General features: G+C 40.6%; 1 protein-coding gene across 1 annotated transcript in view; it reads left to right on the top strand.

Moving 5' to 3' along the window:
• The window catches only part of ITGA9 (integrin subunit alpha 9), a 303615-nt gene that overhangs the window by 155753 nt on the left and 134119 nt on the right, over positions 1–13743 (top strand). Inside the window, exon 17 of the mRNA XM_075062573.1 lies at positions 6041–6117. Coding sequence (XP_074918674.1) covers positions 6041–6117 — 77 coding nt within the window. The remainder of the gene's footprint in view (positions 1–6040; positions 6118–13743) is intronic.

Genomic DNA, 13743 nt, shown 5'->3' on the forward strand with positions numbered 1-13743 from the left:
ACTCTTCAATGCCTTAGAAAATTTCAGCTTTGACAAACCTTCAGAATGGACAGACTAGAAACAATATTGTCCCAGATTTCACACTACAATCAAACTCCACGAAGAAATTGGGGAGATATAGGTATTTTCTTTAATTTTGTGTTACGGGGAAATGAGGAGAGAGAAGACAAGCCATAAAGATAACCAAGAAAGGGTTCTGATTATGTTTGATGTAAACTTTATACTTCAGAGAACTGTGGTTTATGAAAAAACATGTTTTTTCCCAGAAAATTCAAGAACCAGGGGAAAACGTTGAATGTTTTACAAGAGCTCTGCATACATTGGTGGAAAACTGATTTTAGGAATGCAAAACATGAATATATCAGAGGCAGGATGCTTTATTGGGTTAACAGATGATAACCTTTCACAACAACTACAGCTGAAGAGAAATTTAACCTTAGCCATACCTATACCAATAGCAAAGCAATCAGAATTAGTCATACAGAACAAAAGGCAGGAGCAATTTGAAAAAACCTGAAAGTAGCTTAGAACAGACTCTTGAGTATTAAAAGTCTTTAGCACGTAATCCTGGAGGCAGGGAGAGAACTCCTAGACTAAGAGGGGCAAAGTCCAGCCTACATATATAAGGTGTGGAAAAAATCATATCCCAAGATCTACCCCAGCTAGAGGTATACAGTGTGTAATGCATGAAATATAGACATTTTGCAGCTGTTTGCCACACCAAAGCAGTCGAGGAGTTGACTCATATTGCAGACAGTCAAGAGCTATTGTTTCTGGGATCTATCACTTGTGATAACAATAGAACCTGCCTGGAGAGAGAAACTGAATATTCGTGGCAAGACTATTGACTTTAAAATTGGCTCAGGCACTGACATCACAGTCATCTCAGAAGGGACATACAATCACCTTCAACCCTTTCCAGAGCTGAAGTCACCTGACACAGCTCTGGCTAGCCCATAGGTATAGTTTGACTGCTGTATTTGCAGGGGGTAGAGTGCACATGCACACACACGCTCATACATATGTGCGCTGAAGCCAGTTTCCTTGGCTCAGGAGCTGCAGAAGCGCCCTGAAAGTGGAGGGTCCACAGGCGCCTGAACCATGGCTCTGCCCCCCATGCTGCACTGCCCCCTACAAGCCCCTGCCCTCACGCCATCCCTTGTTCCTGAGCCTCCACCTCATGTTGCCCCTTCTCCTTGAGGCTCCACCCCTGCACCACCTGTTCCCCCCCCAAGATCCTGCCCCCCTGCTCGCTCCTTTCTGCCCCCCCCCCATCGCTTGCCCTTACAACTGGTAAAAAGTGGGAGGGACATGGCCCCTTGGCTGCCCCTTTTCCCCGCCCCGCATTCTGGTGTCCCTGCCTTGGCTCACTGGCAATCTCTCTTCCTACCTGCAGTGGGTGCCTGGGCTATTGGTGTGGTGGGGGGATGGGCTGGCTTAACAAGGAGGATACAGCTGCTGCTGGCAGCCTCTCCAGCACCAGCTGCTGCAGCAATGTCACTGCTCTGGTGCTTCTGTGGGCGCCTCCCTGCTGCTGCTGCCGAGGGGATGCCACATGCCGCTTCTCTTCCCCATTCTTTTTCCCATTGTCTACTACCCCATCCTCCTTCCTCTGCTCACTGTCCGCTACCCCATCCCATCCCCTTCTCTTCCTCCTGCCCTATCCCACTGTCTTTTCTCCCCATCCTTCTTCCCCCAGCCCCTCCCCCCCACATGGGTACAGGAAACAGACAGGCACTTGGACACAGGTGGCAGTGTCCAGCTGTTGAGGCAGTGGCCTGGAGCACAGAGAAAAAGCTGCTCTGTCACGCTTCTCTGAAACGTGCTGGGGGCGGAGGGGAGGCACAACGTGGGAAGGACAGAGCTCCCCTTCCTGGCAGGCCGAGCAGAGAAAGCCCTGCAGGGCCGTTCACTGCTTGCAGAATTGGGGTAGGGGGAAGTGGCACATGACTCTGCATGACCTCTCCCTCACACCTCTGCTCTGTTTGGTGGGCAATGCCCCCCCTACATTCCTCCAAACTATGTCCATGGACTAGCCCTGGAGGTATTCAGAACAGCATGGACCAGTTCATCACAGAAACCTCTTACAAGGACAAAACCTTTGCATTCAGAGTGCATGTGATGAAAGGATCGGAGGCAAACAACCTTCTCAGCCTCATCATGGCAGTCATGATGGGCCTAGTGAGAAAGATGGAAGAATTTGACAGAGGATTTGATGATACTGGACTTTTGAGAAGAGATGCAGTACAAATCAACTTGAGACAATGTTGTACCATACAGTGTTCAAACACCTTTACCTGAGGCACCTTGGAAGAAACTAGCTGCAGATTTATGCAGATTCTGGGGATATCATTACCTTGTTGTCATGGACTATTTTTCTAGGTATGTAGAAATAATGTATTTGAAAGACCTAACATGTCACAGTGCTATTGAGAAACTTAAATACCCTTTTGCTCACTTTACTATTCCAGAACAACTAGTGCTGGACAATAGACCACAATTCACTTCAGCAGAATTCAAATGAAATATGATTTTGATCATATTGCTAACAGCCCACATTATCCACAAGTCAATGGAGAGGCTGAGAGAGCTGTACAGGCATCCAAGAACTTCCTGCAGCAGATCAATACCAAGAGCGGCTAATGGATATAGTTCAGCACAACTCCTGATAGGAAGACAGCTCAGAATGACTGATCCAGCTTTCCAAAAGAACCTGTCTCCAAAGTAACCAAATCAGATAAAAAGACTAAAAGAGCTTACAAATACTTTTACAACAGTTATCACTCAGTTAGAGACCTGCTACCAGTTATCACTCAGTTAGAGACCCAGTGACTGGGTTCATGTCCAACTGAATAGAGAAAGCAGATGGACAACTCCTGCTGTCATGAAGAAAAAGAATGTGGTACCCAGATCATGTGTGATTGAGAATAACAGTGGAGAGTTCAACAGAAATCATTGACATCTACACTCTGCTCCCTGGAAACTACAGTCAGCAGAGCAAACTCTACAGATGGCAGATGCAGAACAATAAAATGATGACTCGCACCTAATGGATAGCCAAATGAGCAAGTTGTCACACGTTTGGGTTGTGTAATTGGAAAACTAGTATGACACAGAACTGCTTAGCAGAGTGATATGTATGGAGTTTCAAAGACCATGTGATAGTGTAAACATTGCAAATGGTAGGAATATAGAAATTAAATGGGGGATGTAATGGAATGCAAAACTGAGGCAAAATGCTCAACCACTGGGTGTCAATGTGCATAAAATACCGTATTTAAATAAACATAAGCCATACCTGGCAGATCATTAAAGGATCTTATGATTAAGGGTAAGATTATGTCATGGAGCTCATGGAAGTCACTGATCCCATGACTTTCAGAGATCTCTGTGACATTTTCCAGCCCTGGGGTGGCAGGCCGGAGATGTCAGCTAATGGGCGGGACCCTGGAGCTCCTTGGCGGGTGCTGGACCCTGCCTTCCTCAGTGGGACTCAGGCTCTCTTTGCCTCCCTCCCCCCCACTCGGGCTTCAGTCCTCCCCCTGTCAACCCCATTTTGTGTCAGTTATTTTTAGTAAAGGTCAGGGACAGGTCACAGGCTTCCATGAATTCTTGTTTATTGTCCGTGACCTGTCCGTGACTTTTTAAACTAAAAATAACCATGTCAAAATCTTAACCTTATTTATGGTAAACCCATCTGGTGTGCATAAGCAAGTTCTGTGACCAGTCCATATCTGGTCCAGAAGAACATGATGGATACATTTATGCTTACTAGTTTTCAGTTGCTAGATAGCAACTTTGGTTAGGGAGCTTTTTCCAGACAGCTGATTTCCTTGGGGAATGCCTCTTCCTCTTGTTTGTTTCTTGTTGCTGTTAGGTAGATATGTCCATGTCTAATATATTATTGCTTCATCAAAGGAAACAAAGCAGGGCCCTGCTGAAATCTAAAGCCAGCTTTTGTGGAAAGGAGAAATGATTGCATTTGGCTTTAGATGATATGATAAATGGTAGTATAATAGTACTGAGCCTTAGGTACAGAACTTTCCTCTCAATAAATTCAATGAGCAAATTCATTTCTCTCCACCTTTCCCCAATTAGAGAAGTTCTTATGTGCTTTAGTTTAATAAAATAATTATTGCTGGCCATTTCCCCCTGACCCATTTTCCTATGTTAACCCATTGTAAATGTGAAGCTCTTTTCTTTGTGTAACACTTCTTCATGGGAGCACCTGGAGCCCCAGGCGAGCTCTCTGGCTGATTTCACCCTTCCCCGCACCCACTGCCCACACTGATCTGACTTGGCTGTTTTGTTTAATAGCAGGATTCTTCTGATCATTTATAGCCTCTATGGAGTTCACTCCCCTGGATTGAATTTGCTTGAATATTTCCTAGACATATTCTCTAAATAATTTGTTCTTATTTTAGCCAGTGCATGTAATTAAATCCTGGAAGACTTTCAGGAACGTTAATTGCTTTTCTTGAGGGAATTGAATTCCGGCTTTTGCACCTGGCTCTATGGGATATTTGATTTAATAGACAAGTTTATCATAGGGGCATAGAGTTTAAGGTCAGAAGGGACAAGATCAGTCTGACTTCCTGCATATCACAGTGCACCAGCACCACTGAGCACTCACACACAAACCCAACAACCAAAATTAGACCAAACTATTACAGTCCTCAGGAAATTAAACTATTATGTGCCACAGGCAGAAACTAGGAGGAACTGAGGTGCACCAATGCCTAAAGTTCCTTCAGTGACAGGGAAATGATCAGGTGGGACATAGCCAGATGGTCCTGTCAAATAACTTGCATCCCATGCTGCAGAGAGGAAGTTGGGAAAAAACCCTAGGTCCTTGCCAATCGGACATGGGGGGTGGAATTCCTTCCCAACCTTACATATGGCAGTCAGTTAGACCCTGATCATGTGAGCAAGAATCAGACTGCCAAAGTTCCACAAACAGTCCGGTGAAGCAGAGGGTTGCTGAGTGGTTTCAGTAACTACTACTTTACCTTGTGATCAGTAGATATTTCAATCTAATAGCTTTGCTTTTAAGGGGCAATTTGAAAACTTACAGCCAAGATTTAAAAAAATTAAGGCCTAAAATTAAGCTTGTAAGAGCCACATTTAGGCACCTACACGCATGGCCTGATTTTTAAAAATCCAGATTGAATTTCCAGTCACTGAAGGACGGATTCGGCTACCTTTACTCGTCTTGAGTAGCATCATGGGATTACATGTGGAACAATGTGTTGGCTCAAAGTGTTTAAAGGTAGCAGAATCTGGTTCTGAATGAATTTACGATTGTCTGATCCAAACCAAATGAAAAGGTTGGGTTTTTAGGAGTTACTCCTGTTGTTTCTCCCCAATCTCCTCAAGACTCCCATGTTAGCTGCCCACTTGCCCTCTTGCTGTGGAAGGAAGGAAGGACACAGCTGTTTCTGAAACCTAACACCAAGCACTCTAAGGGCTTGGGGCTTATTTTGGAGAAGGCCCCAGATTTCCAGATGCTTATCTGAATTTCTTAGGGGTTGAAGATCTCGCAAGAATTCGTTTATTTTATGTTTTTATTTGTTGCAAGATTTGTGATATGTTCTCTTTCAGGTTTGGCCAGAAATAGTACAAACACAGACTTTCTCATGGTGCTATATTTAAGTTGTTCCACTTCCATTTGTAGAACTAGGCAATACAGAGGAATATGCAGAAATGCTAAGTAACATTCATACTATTTGGAACCAGAAACAGGAATGCCAAAAATATGGGGTAGGATGTCATTATAGCTTGATCAGAAACAGGAATGCCCTGAAGAAAAGCCATGAGAGTCTGTTTCTGGTGAGCTTTCCAGTTCAGTCTGCCAGAGTCCAAGAGGTCTAGATAAAGAGAAGATTTGACTGCCTCTGAATCACTTGAACTTCGCTCCTCAGTACTTTGTATCATGACCTTCAAGTGTTCTTAATTTTACTGAAACACATTGCTTTGGGAAGGGGAGTCTGATTATACCAAAGTCCCCCACTATAACAGCTTTCTCCTCTGTTTTTCACAGACTGTTTTTGAGAGGAATTGTCAATCAGATGATTGTGCTGCTGATTTGAAACTTCAGGGTAGATTATTGCTGTCTAGGTGAGTGAATTAAACTTTTTTCATGTTCTTACTTGTACATACTAATATGTAATTGGTTTTAATTAAGGGCACAGTCAAAACCCAAAGCAGGGATTCACACCTTGTATATGCAACTTCTTGCATAACATGCTGATTATTATTAATTATATTATGATAGTACCTAGAGAGACTGAGATCAGGCCCCTGTTGTGCTAAGTATTGTCCATGCACAAGACAGCCACTGCTCGAGAGAGCTTACAATCTGAACAGACAAAGGAGAGGAGGGGAATTAGAAGCACAGAAATATGAAGTGACTTGTTCTAAGTCCCACAGTAGGTCAGTGTCAAAGCATAGGTTTTCTGTCCAATGCCATCTCCACTAGATCATGCCACCTCTCAAAGAAGGTGATGACAAAGTAAAGCTGCACGAAGCATCTCCATTTTCCTTAATAAAAATATATGAAAAAAATCTCAAAATATTGCAAATGTCATAAAATCCTTTGAGATGTTAAATTTTATCCTACTCCCCTTTAATTTCATAAATCTGCAGTCTCTGCAGAATTATTTGTCTTCATTTGTCAGTTTCACAATCATTTTGTCAATATTTAGATAGTTTTTCCTTTTAGCTTCACTTTTCATCTCACATGGTAAAACTTGCCAAGTGGCAGTGATGTGAGGTTTTTGTTTTGTCTCATTTGGCTTATGATCCAAGAAAGAGGCATATTGTATTGCTTGGTCAGGATGTGCTAATTTCATTTCTGGATTTTTTTCAGGTTATAGATGAGCCTTATGTATCACTTCTGTTTCCCTTTTCCTAGCATTTTTAGCACGCTTTTAGGAAGTGAAATGCTGATCTGAGATATTTAACCATGATTCCGGTGTTTTGCTGTTTGATGCACATGCTATCTGTGAAATCTGTAGCTTTCAGGTCAGGAAAGAATAAGTCAGAAACAGTAAAATCAGCAGATATAAATGCATTTTGCACAACTCTACAGTGTTTTATAGTTGTAACTAGAGATGGGCCTGAACCAAAACCCTAAGAGCAAACTTTGAAAGACTGTGACCAGCTCCAGCTCCCATTGAAATAAAGAGGAGTCTTTCCATTGACTAACTGGCAGTTGGATTGGGTTCTCAAGCTATGGATTCCAAGCTTGCAATTTGCTTTTCACCCCCCAAACCTGGTCTTGTTACCTTACACAGAATGTTAGAGGTGTACAAAATGCACACTGGAGCAAAACTGGAGAACTGTTTTGTTTTTTTCCCTATTTTTCAGACTAGAGATAATTCAGAAAACTAGGGGACAAATCCTGAAGACACTTACTTGCTATGAGTTAGTCCTCTGAAGTCATGGCAGTAAGCAATATAGTTAGTAGTGTTTGCGGGGTTGCTAGCTCCTTCAGTGTTTAGATTTAAGCCTGATTTTTTTTTTATTTTAAAAATAAACTGTTGATTTCACCTAAACAAAATAAAAATAATGACTGTAGAATGGGTGTAAGGTATTTTAATACAATACAACACAACATTGTTACAGCAAGTGCTGATCAAACCTTTCAGTTCTTCATTTTAGTCCATCTCTGAGTTACTGTTTGAAATATACAGGATGTCTTCAAATAGATAACATATTCTGTTGATTTGCTGTTTTTAATCTCCGAGACTGTCTGTTTCTGTTTTTAGAAAACACCTATAACGTTCTTCAGTCTAAAGAAATTAGAATGTGTATTATTACTGCCTGTTTAAAATAAAAAGGCTACTCTGGATTCTGGTTTTGTATAGGCTGGGAAAGGTGCCTATCCTGTATAGTACAACTGATTTCTCGTACATGCAATGCCATATGCTGAAAGATTGTACATAAGCATTTTTTTTGTAATTCTTCCTGTCTATGTAACACAAGTTGTTACAAACCTTCAGTCATTTCCAATGCTTATACACCAGAATGAATTGAAGTATTTACAGGATCATTGCATTTTTGTACTAGACAAATATATTGGACCTGATTCTGTTCTCATGTACACTGGAAAAATTACTCCATTGATGCCTATACAGTTCCATCAATGTAAAAATTGATATAAGTGGAAGTCCATTAGTTTCTCCTTGTAAATATTTCTGGTTTATATGCTTTTCAGTTACCTCAGCACTTCAGAGTCATAAGGTATACACAGTGCTATATGCTTTACAGTACATAGTTTTGTATCACATCATATAATGCAAATTTTCTAAGCAGAACATCTAACTCTCAAAGATTAGGTTACCATCGTGAAAATTAATTGTAGTGATCACCGTTATAATGTTAGGTACCACACAGCAACTCTGTTCTGGGGTTACACAAGGAATGAATTTGCCCCAGTGAGAACTACATAGTGTAAACGTCATCTAGTGCTTTGGAAATATACCCTTGGATGGCATACACTTAACAAGCATATTGAACTAGGTAACAAGAAACAAAAATAATAGCTTGTTGGCAACAGCTAGCAGATCTGCTATGAATTTCTTTGTAGCTTGTTATTGACTAAGATGCATTGGGTGCAGGGTTATCTTCCCTTGTTCAATATTTAGGCTTAGCAGAATTCAACGGTCAACACTGCATGTCAAAATATACTAAGTAATTTTCCTTAGGCAAGCTTAGTTTGATTTATCTGAATTTTGAATGGAAATATATTTTCATTGGTTTGTATGCATGTACAGTACAATTGACGTTTGCTGACATTTACTGAAAAAATCAAATACCACCAAGCTAGGGCTGTCATGCAATTAAAAGAATTAATCATGATAATAGAATAACATTTATTTCAATATTTGTGGATGTTTTCTACATTTTCAAATATATTGATTTCAATTACAACACAGAATGCAAAGTTTACAGTGCTCACTTTGTATTTATTTTTGATTACAAGTATTTGCACTGTAAAAAAACAAAAGAAATAGTATTTTTCAGTTCACCTAATGCAAGTATTATAGTGCAATCTCTTTATCATGAAAATTAAACTTACAAATGTATAATTATGTATAAAAATAAATGCATTCAAAAATAAAACAATGTGAAATTTTAGAGCCTGCAAGTCCACTCAGTCCCACTTCTTGTTCAGCCAATCAAGTTTGTTTACATTTGCAGGAAATAATGCTGCCTGCTTCTTGTTTACATTGTCACCTGAAAGTGAGAACAGGCATTCATATGGCACTGGTATAGCCAGTGTTGCAAGATATTTATGTGCTAGATGCACTAAAGATTCATATGTCCCTTCGTGCTTCAACTACCATTCCAGGGCACATGCGTCCATGCTGATGATGGGTTGTGCTCAATAACAATCCAAAGCAGAGCGGATGCCACCAGCAGAAGGTTGATTTTCTTTTTTGATGGTTTGGGTTCTGTAGTTTCCACGTTGGAGTGTTGCTCTTTTAAGACATCTCCAAGCATGCTCCATACCTCATTCCTCTCAGATTTTGGAAGGCACTTCAGATTATTAAACCTTGGGTTGAGTGCTGTAGCTATCTTTAGAAATCTCACATTGGTATCTTCTTTGCTTTTTGTCAAATCTGCCCTGAAAGTGTTCCTAAAATCAACACCATGTGCTGGGTCATCTTCTGAGACTGCTATAACATGAAATATATGGCAGAATGCAGGTAAAACAGAGCAGGGGACATACAGTTCTTCCCCAAGGAGTTCAGTCACAAATTTAATTAACACATAGTTTTTTTTAACGAGCGTCATCAGCATGGAAGCATGTCCTCTGGAATGGTGGTCGAAGCATAAAGGGACGTACGAATGTTTAGCACATCTGGCATGTAAATACCATGCTATACTGGCTACAAAAGTGCCATGCAAATGCCTGTTCTCACTTTTTAGTGACATTGTAAATAAGAAGAGGGCAGCATTATCTCCTGCAAATGTAAACAAACTTGTTTGTCTTAGCGATTGGCTAAATAAGAAGTAGGACTGAGTGGACTTGTAGGCACTAAAGTTTTACATTGTTTTGTTTTTGAGTGCAGTTACGTAACAACAGAATCTATATTTTTAGTGGGTCTTCACTAGACCTGCTAGATCGACACGGCTGCATTGATCGCAGAAGCCCCAATCTACTGGTAAGTGTTGACATAGCCTTAGGCTGGAAATGATGCTGAGTTTCTCTCATGTTCTGCTTTTGACTGGTCTTTTACATGCAGGCCAGGTATGTGGTACACTTGGAAATGATGCTACTGCATATATCAAGGTGCTCCACTGGAGATGGGTCTCGAAGGTGCAAGGGGAGTTCTTGAAAATGATAAACTTTGGAAAAACTCCAACCATTTCAAAAAGTTTTGGGTTTGATTTCATGTCTGGGCATGGACAATATTGTTTATAGTGCCTGGTGGCACTCATATGTACTGGTTCGCTACCACCTGAAATAAACTAAAAGGTTATTATAGAACATCCTCAGAGACGTGTCTTGGGGGCCTGGGTAAAGTCCTGTACATTGAGGCAGAGAAGAGACATTCAGTTGTACTACGTAGAAAAGAGATTCTTTCTGAGGCTACGGATCATAGACAGATTCAGCCCCCCAAGCAGCTTTCTAGCTCCAAGAGTAATTTAACACAGCCTGTGCAGTTAGTGTCACTTCAGAGGGTCTTTATAAGTTCTGGCCTGGATCAATCAGTCATGGAAGGGGCTGCCTGCACTCCAGGAAGGGGCTGCCTGCACTCCCTCAAAATTGCGATTTCCATCCTCATTGGTGATTGGCCTTGTGCTCTACTTCCCTTGACCGCAGCTCTATAAAGCTTCTGTAAAAGCATACCTTCTTCTGCATGTTTGATATGACTCCACCACTGCCGCTGTCTTCTCGATTGGTACAGGACTGCAGTTTGCTGGGCTCATCTAAGTATCTCTTCTCTACATACATGACCCCACCTCAAATCTATTTTCTTTTAAACTAAAGAAACAAAACCATGACCTTTTAACATCTTGGATGGGAACGGTCTCCGCACCACCGTCTTAGATGTGCTGTATTAGTGAGATCTAGTGACTGACTGACTGGAGACTGCAAAATCTGGAAAAGGGTTGCATTTAAAAACTTATGGGCTGATACTATACATACAATATAAATACCTTGGCAATCCTAGTAGCACAACATGCAACCCTAAGGTGAACAGGAATAAAATATTTTGCAGTGGAATTTATTTTTATGGCTATAGCCTTTTGGATAGCAATAGGAAGCTGGCCATGCGTGCCAGCCAACCAGCACTAAAAATGTAATAATTTAAAAAGCAGATTACAGACCCACTGTAATAGTTATATTGAATCTAAACTCCAATAACTTCTATATGTGGACTAGTTCCAATAGAGAGAGAACATTTTTCCTGATATATTTTTAAAAATACATTATTTAGTATTGAAAATAGTCTTCATAGATCATACACAGTATGAGAGGTTTCAAAGGAACACAATGAAATCTATTTTCTCAACAGAGAATGTCTTTTCCATCAAGTTTAGGCAGTAAGTGGTGTGCTTTCATTGAGCCTCTGTGTACCTGCTCATTTAGAACTTCAAGTACATCTCTGTCCCAATTATGTGCTGGGTGAAATTCTCCAGCCTGTATTATGCAGGTGGTCAAACAAGATTACCACAATGGCCCTTTCTGGCCTTAAAATCTATGAATCTCTGTCCCCCTGGCTCTATATGAGAAAAAGAGCACTCTGGCCTTTTAAGATAAAACTACAGTTGCCAGAGTAGCAGGATGATGAATGGGAACACACATCTTGTTTGACGTACTTGAACTGGCTTCAGGTTCTGGTGTGATACCTGCCTATCTGGTCATAGATTGATGCACTGAGTCACGAGGAACTTGGGAATATGCCTGTCTCCACAGGGCAAACCTAAAGCCATGTCTAGGAATCCCATTGAAAAAAGAGTGCATGAATCCATATGAAAATGCTGTCTAGCAGGCATTGGTGCTTTCATGGACCTGTCCCATATGTGAGCCATGATTGGCGTGTGTTGAATCAGCAAATCTTTCTGACCATGTAGGCTGGATTTAGTGTCAAGGTTGCCTTCTGTCTCAGGCTACTGTTTGAGAGTTAGCTTAGAGCTGCTGGCACTCAGGTGTTTTTTCAGCAAATGTAATGATACTTATTAGGCTCTATTTAGAATGTAATGGAAACTGATCTAAAGTCATGGAGAATATTTGCTTTTGCTTGTGTATCAGAAAAGGCATTTGGAAAAAAAATAGGCTTTCCCATGAAAAACGAACAAACAAAAGTTTGGAGAACGGTGGCAACCTTAGAGCACAGTAGACTGGTGCCTTCCTTAAGAGATGCACTAGAGAGGAAATCCTGCATGGCTGTGTAAATGTAAGGGCAATCTGTACCATAGAAAACATAATAGCATTGCTATTTATGAAACAAAATAGTGTTGCTGTGGCTTGTCATATGGCAGCTGCATTACCCACTGGTGGTGATTGAATTGACTTGTATGTATAGTTTGGAAATCAGTTTTGGAAAGACAGAGGACTGCAAGAATCCTTGGATAAAAAATGCTATATAAATAATTATTAGTCATAAGAAAGTTTCAAAGGCAGCCTGTGTCCCATATAATTCTGTGACATAAAGTTACACTTCATGTGTCATTATAAATAGAATTGCTCACCAGCTAGAATATTTCTAATTATATATCTGCCCTCAAGACCAACTGTGTGGAGAATGAAACAAAGCTATTTTCATGTTGGCTTATACCCGATCTGCTGCTCTTGTTACAGACCCAAATTTACCTCCCTCTCACACAAACCTGTTGTTCTCACTCTTTAGTACTGTAAATTATTTACATTGGAAATACAGAATTGTGAAATGAAATGTGTAGAACACCGGAGATGTTTGGGGAATGATAGTCCTGTAATGTAAAGAATGTCAAGGTTTTGAAATTTTGTTTTTATTCCTCCCTGAATGAAAACAGAATCTTTCAAAAGTTTTTGCAAAATGCAATTTTGTTGAAAAGTCTGTTTTCAAATTGTAAAGGTCAGGTTTTGATTTGGGTGTCTCTTATCTCTGGAAAGGATCAGAGACTCCACCTGGGACCTCAGAAGTCTTTCTGTTGAAAACTTCATTGAATTTGATACTTTTGGGCAAAATGTTTTGATTTCTATGAAATTTTATTTTCCAATGGAAAAAGTTTCCAACCATCTGCACAGAAAATAAAAAAAATTCTAAGTCAATTTGAGCTGCTGGGATGTGGCTAGAAAAAGCCTAATTCTGTTTCCACTGAAGACAAAGGTAAGACTTCCATTGACTTCAGCACGCGTTGGATCAGCCCTCAAATTCATATGCATTTCACTTGCACCAGTGAAAAGATTAATTTCTTATAGGTGCTTAATTCTACAATCATTTGATTCATGTTTGCATATGAGAGTTTTGTGGGTGCCAACTGTAAGTGAAATTTATGGACATGCTTCTGCTCCCATTAAAGTCAACTGTAAAATTCCCTTTTGTTTCAACTGGTGCAGTAACCTGTGCTTAAAAATGTAGCCCCGAATAGTTTCACTACAAACTGTCCAACTGTTACAGAACCTGGGTTGAGGGAATCCAGAAGTAGCAGATAAATGTGTTATGACGCTTTTCATCAACAACAGGGAAATAGCATAGAAAGTAGTTAAATATTTTAAGAATACAGATACAGTATGAGCCTCCA

The sequence above is a fragment of the Chelonoidis abingdonii genome, chromosome 2, assembly GCF_003597395.2.
Source record: "Chelonoidis abingdonii isolate Lonesome George chromosome 2, CheloAbing_2.0, whole genome shotgun sequence".
Classification (NCBI taxonomy): domain Eukaryota; kingdom Metazoa; phylum Chordata; order Testudines; family Testudinidae; genus Chelonoidis; species Chelonoidis abingdonii.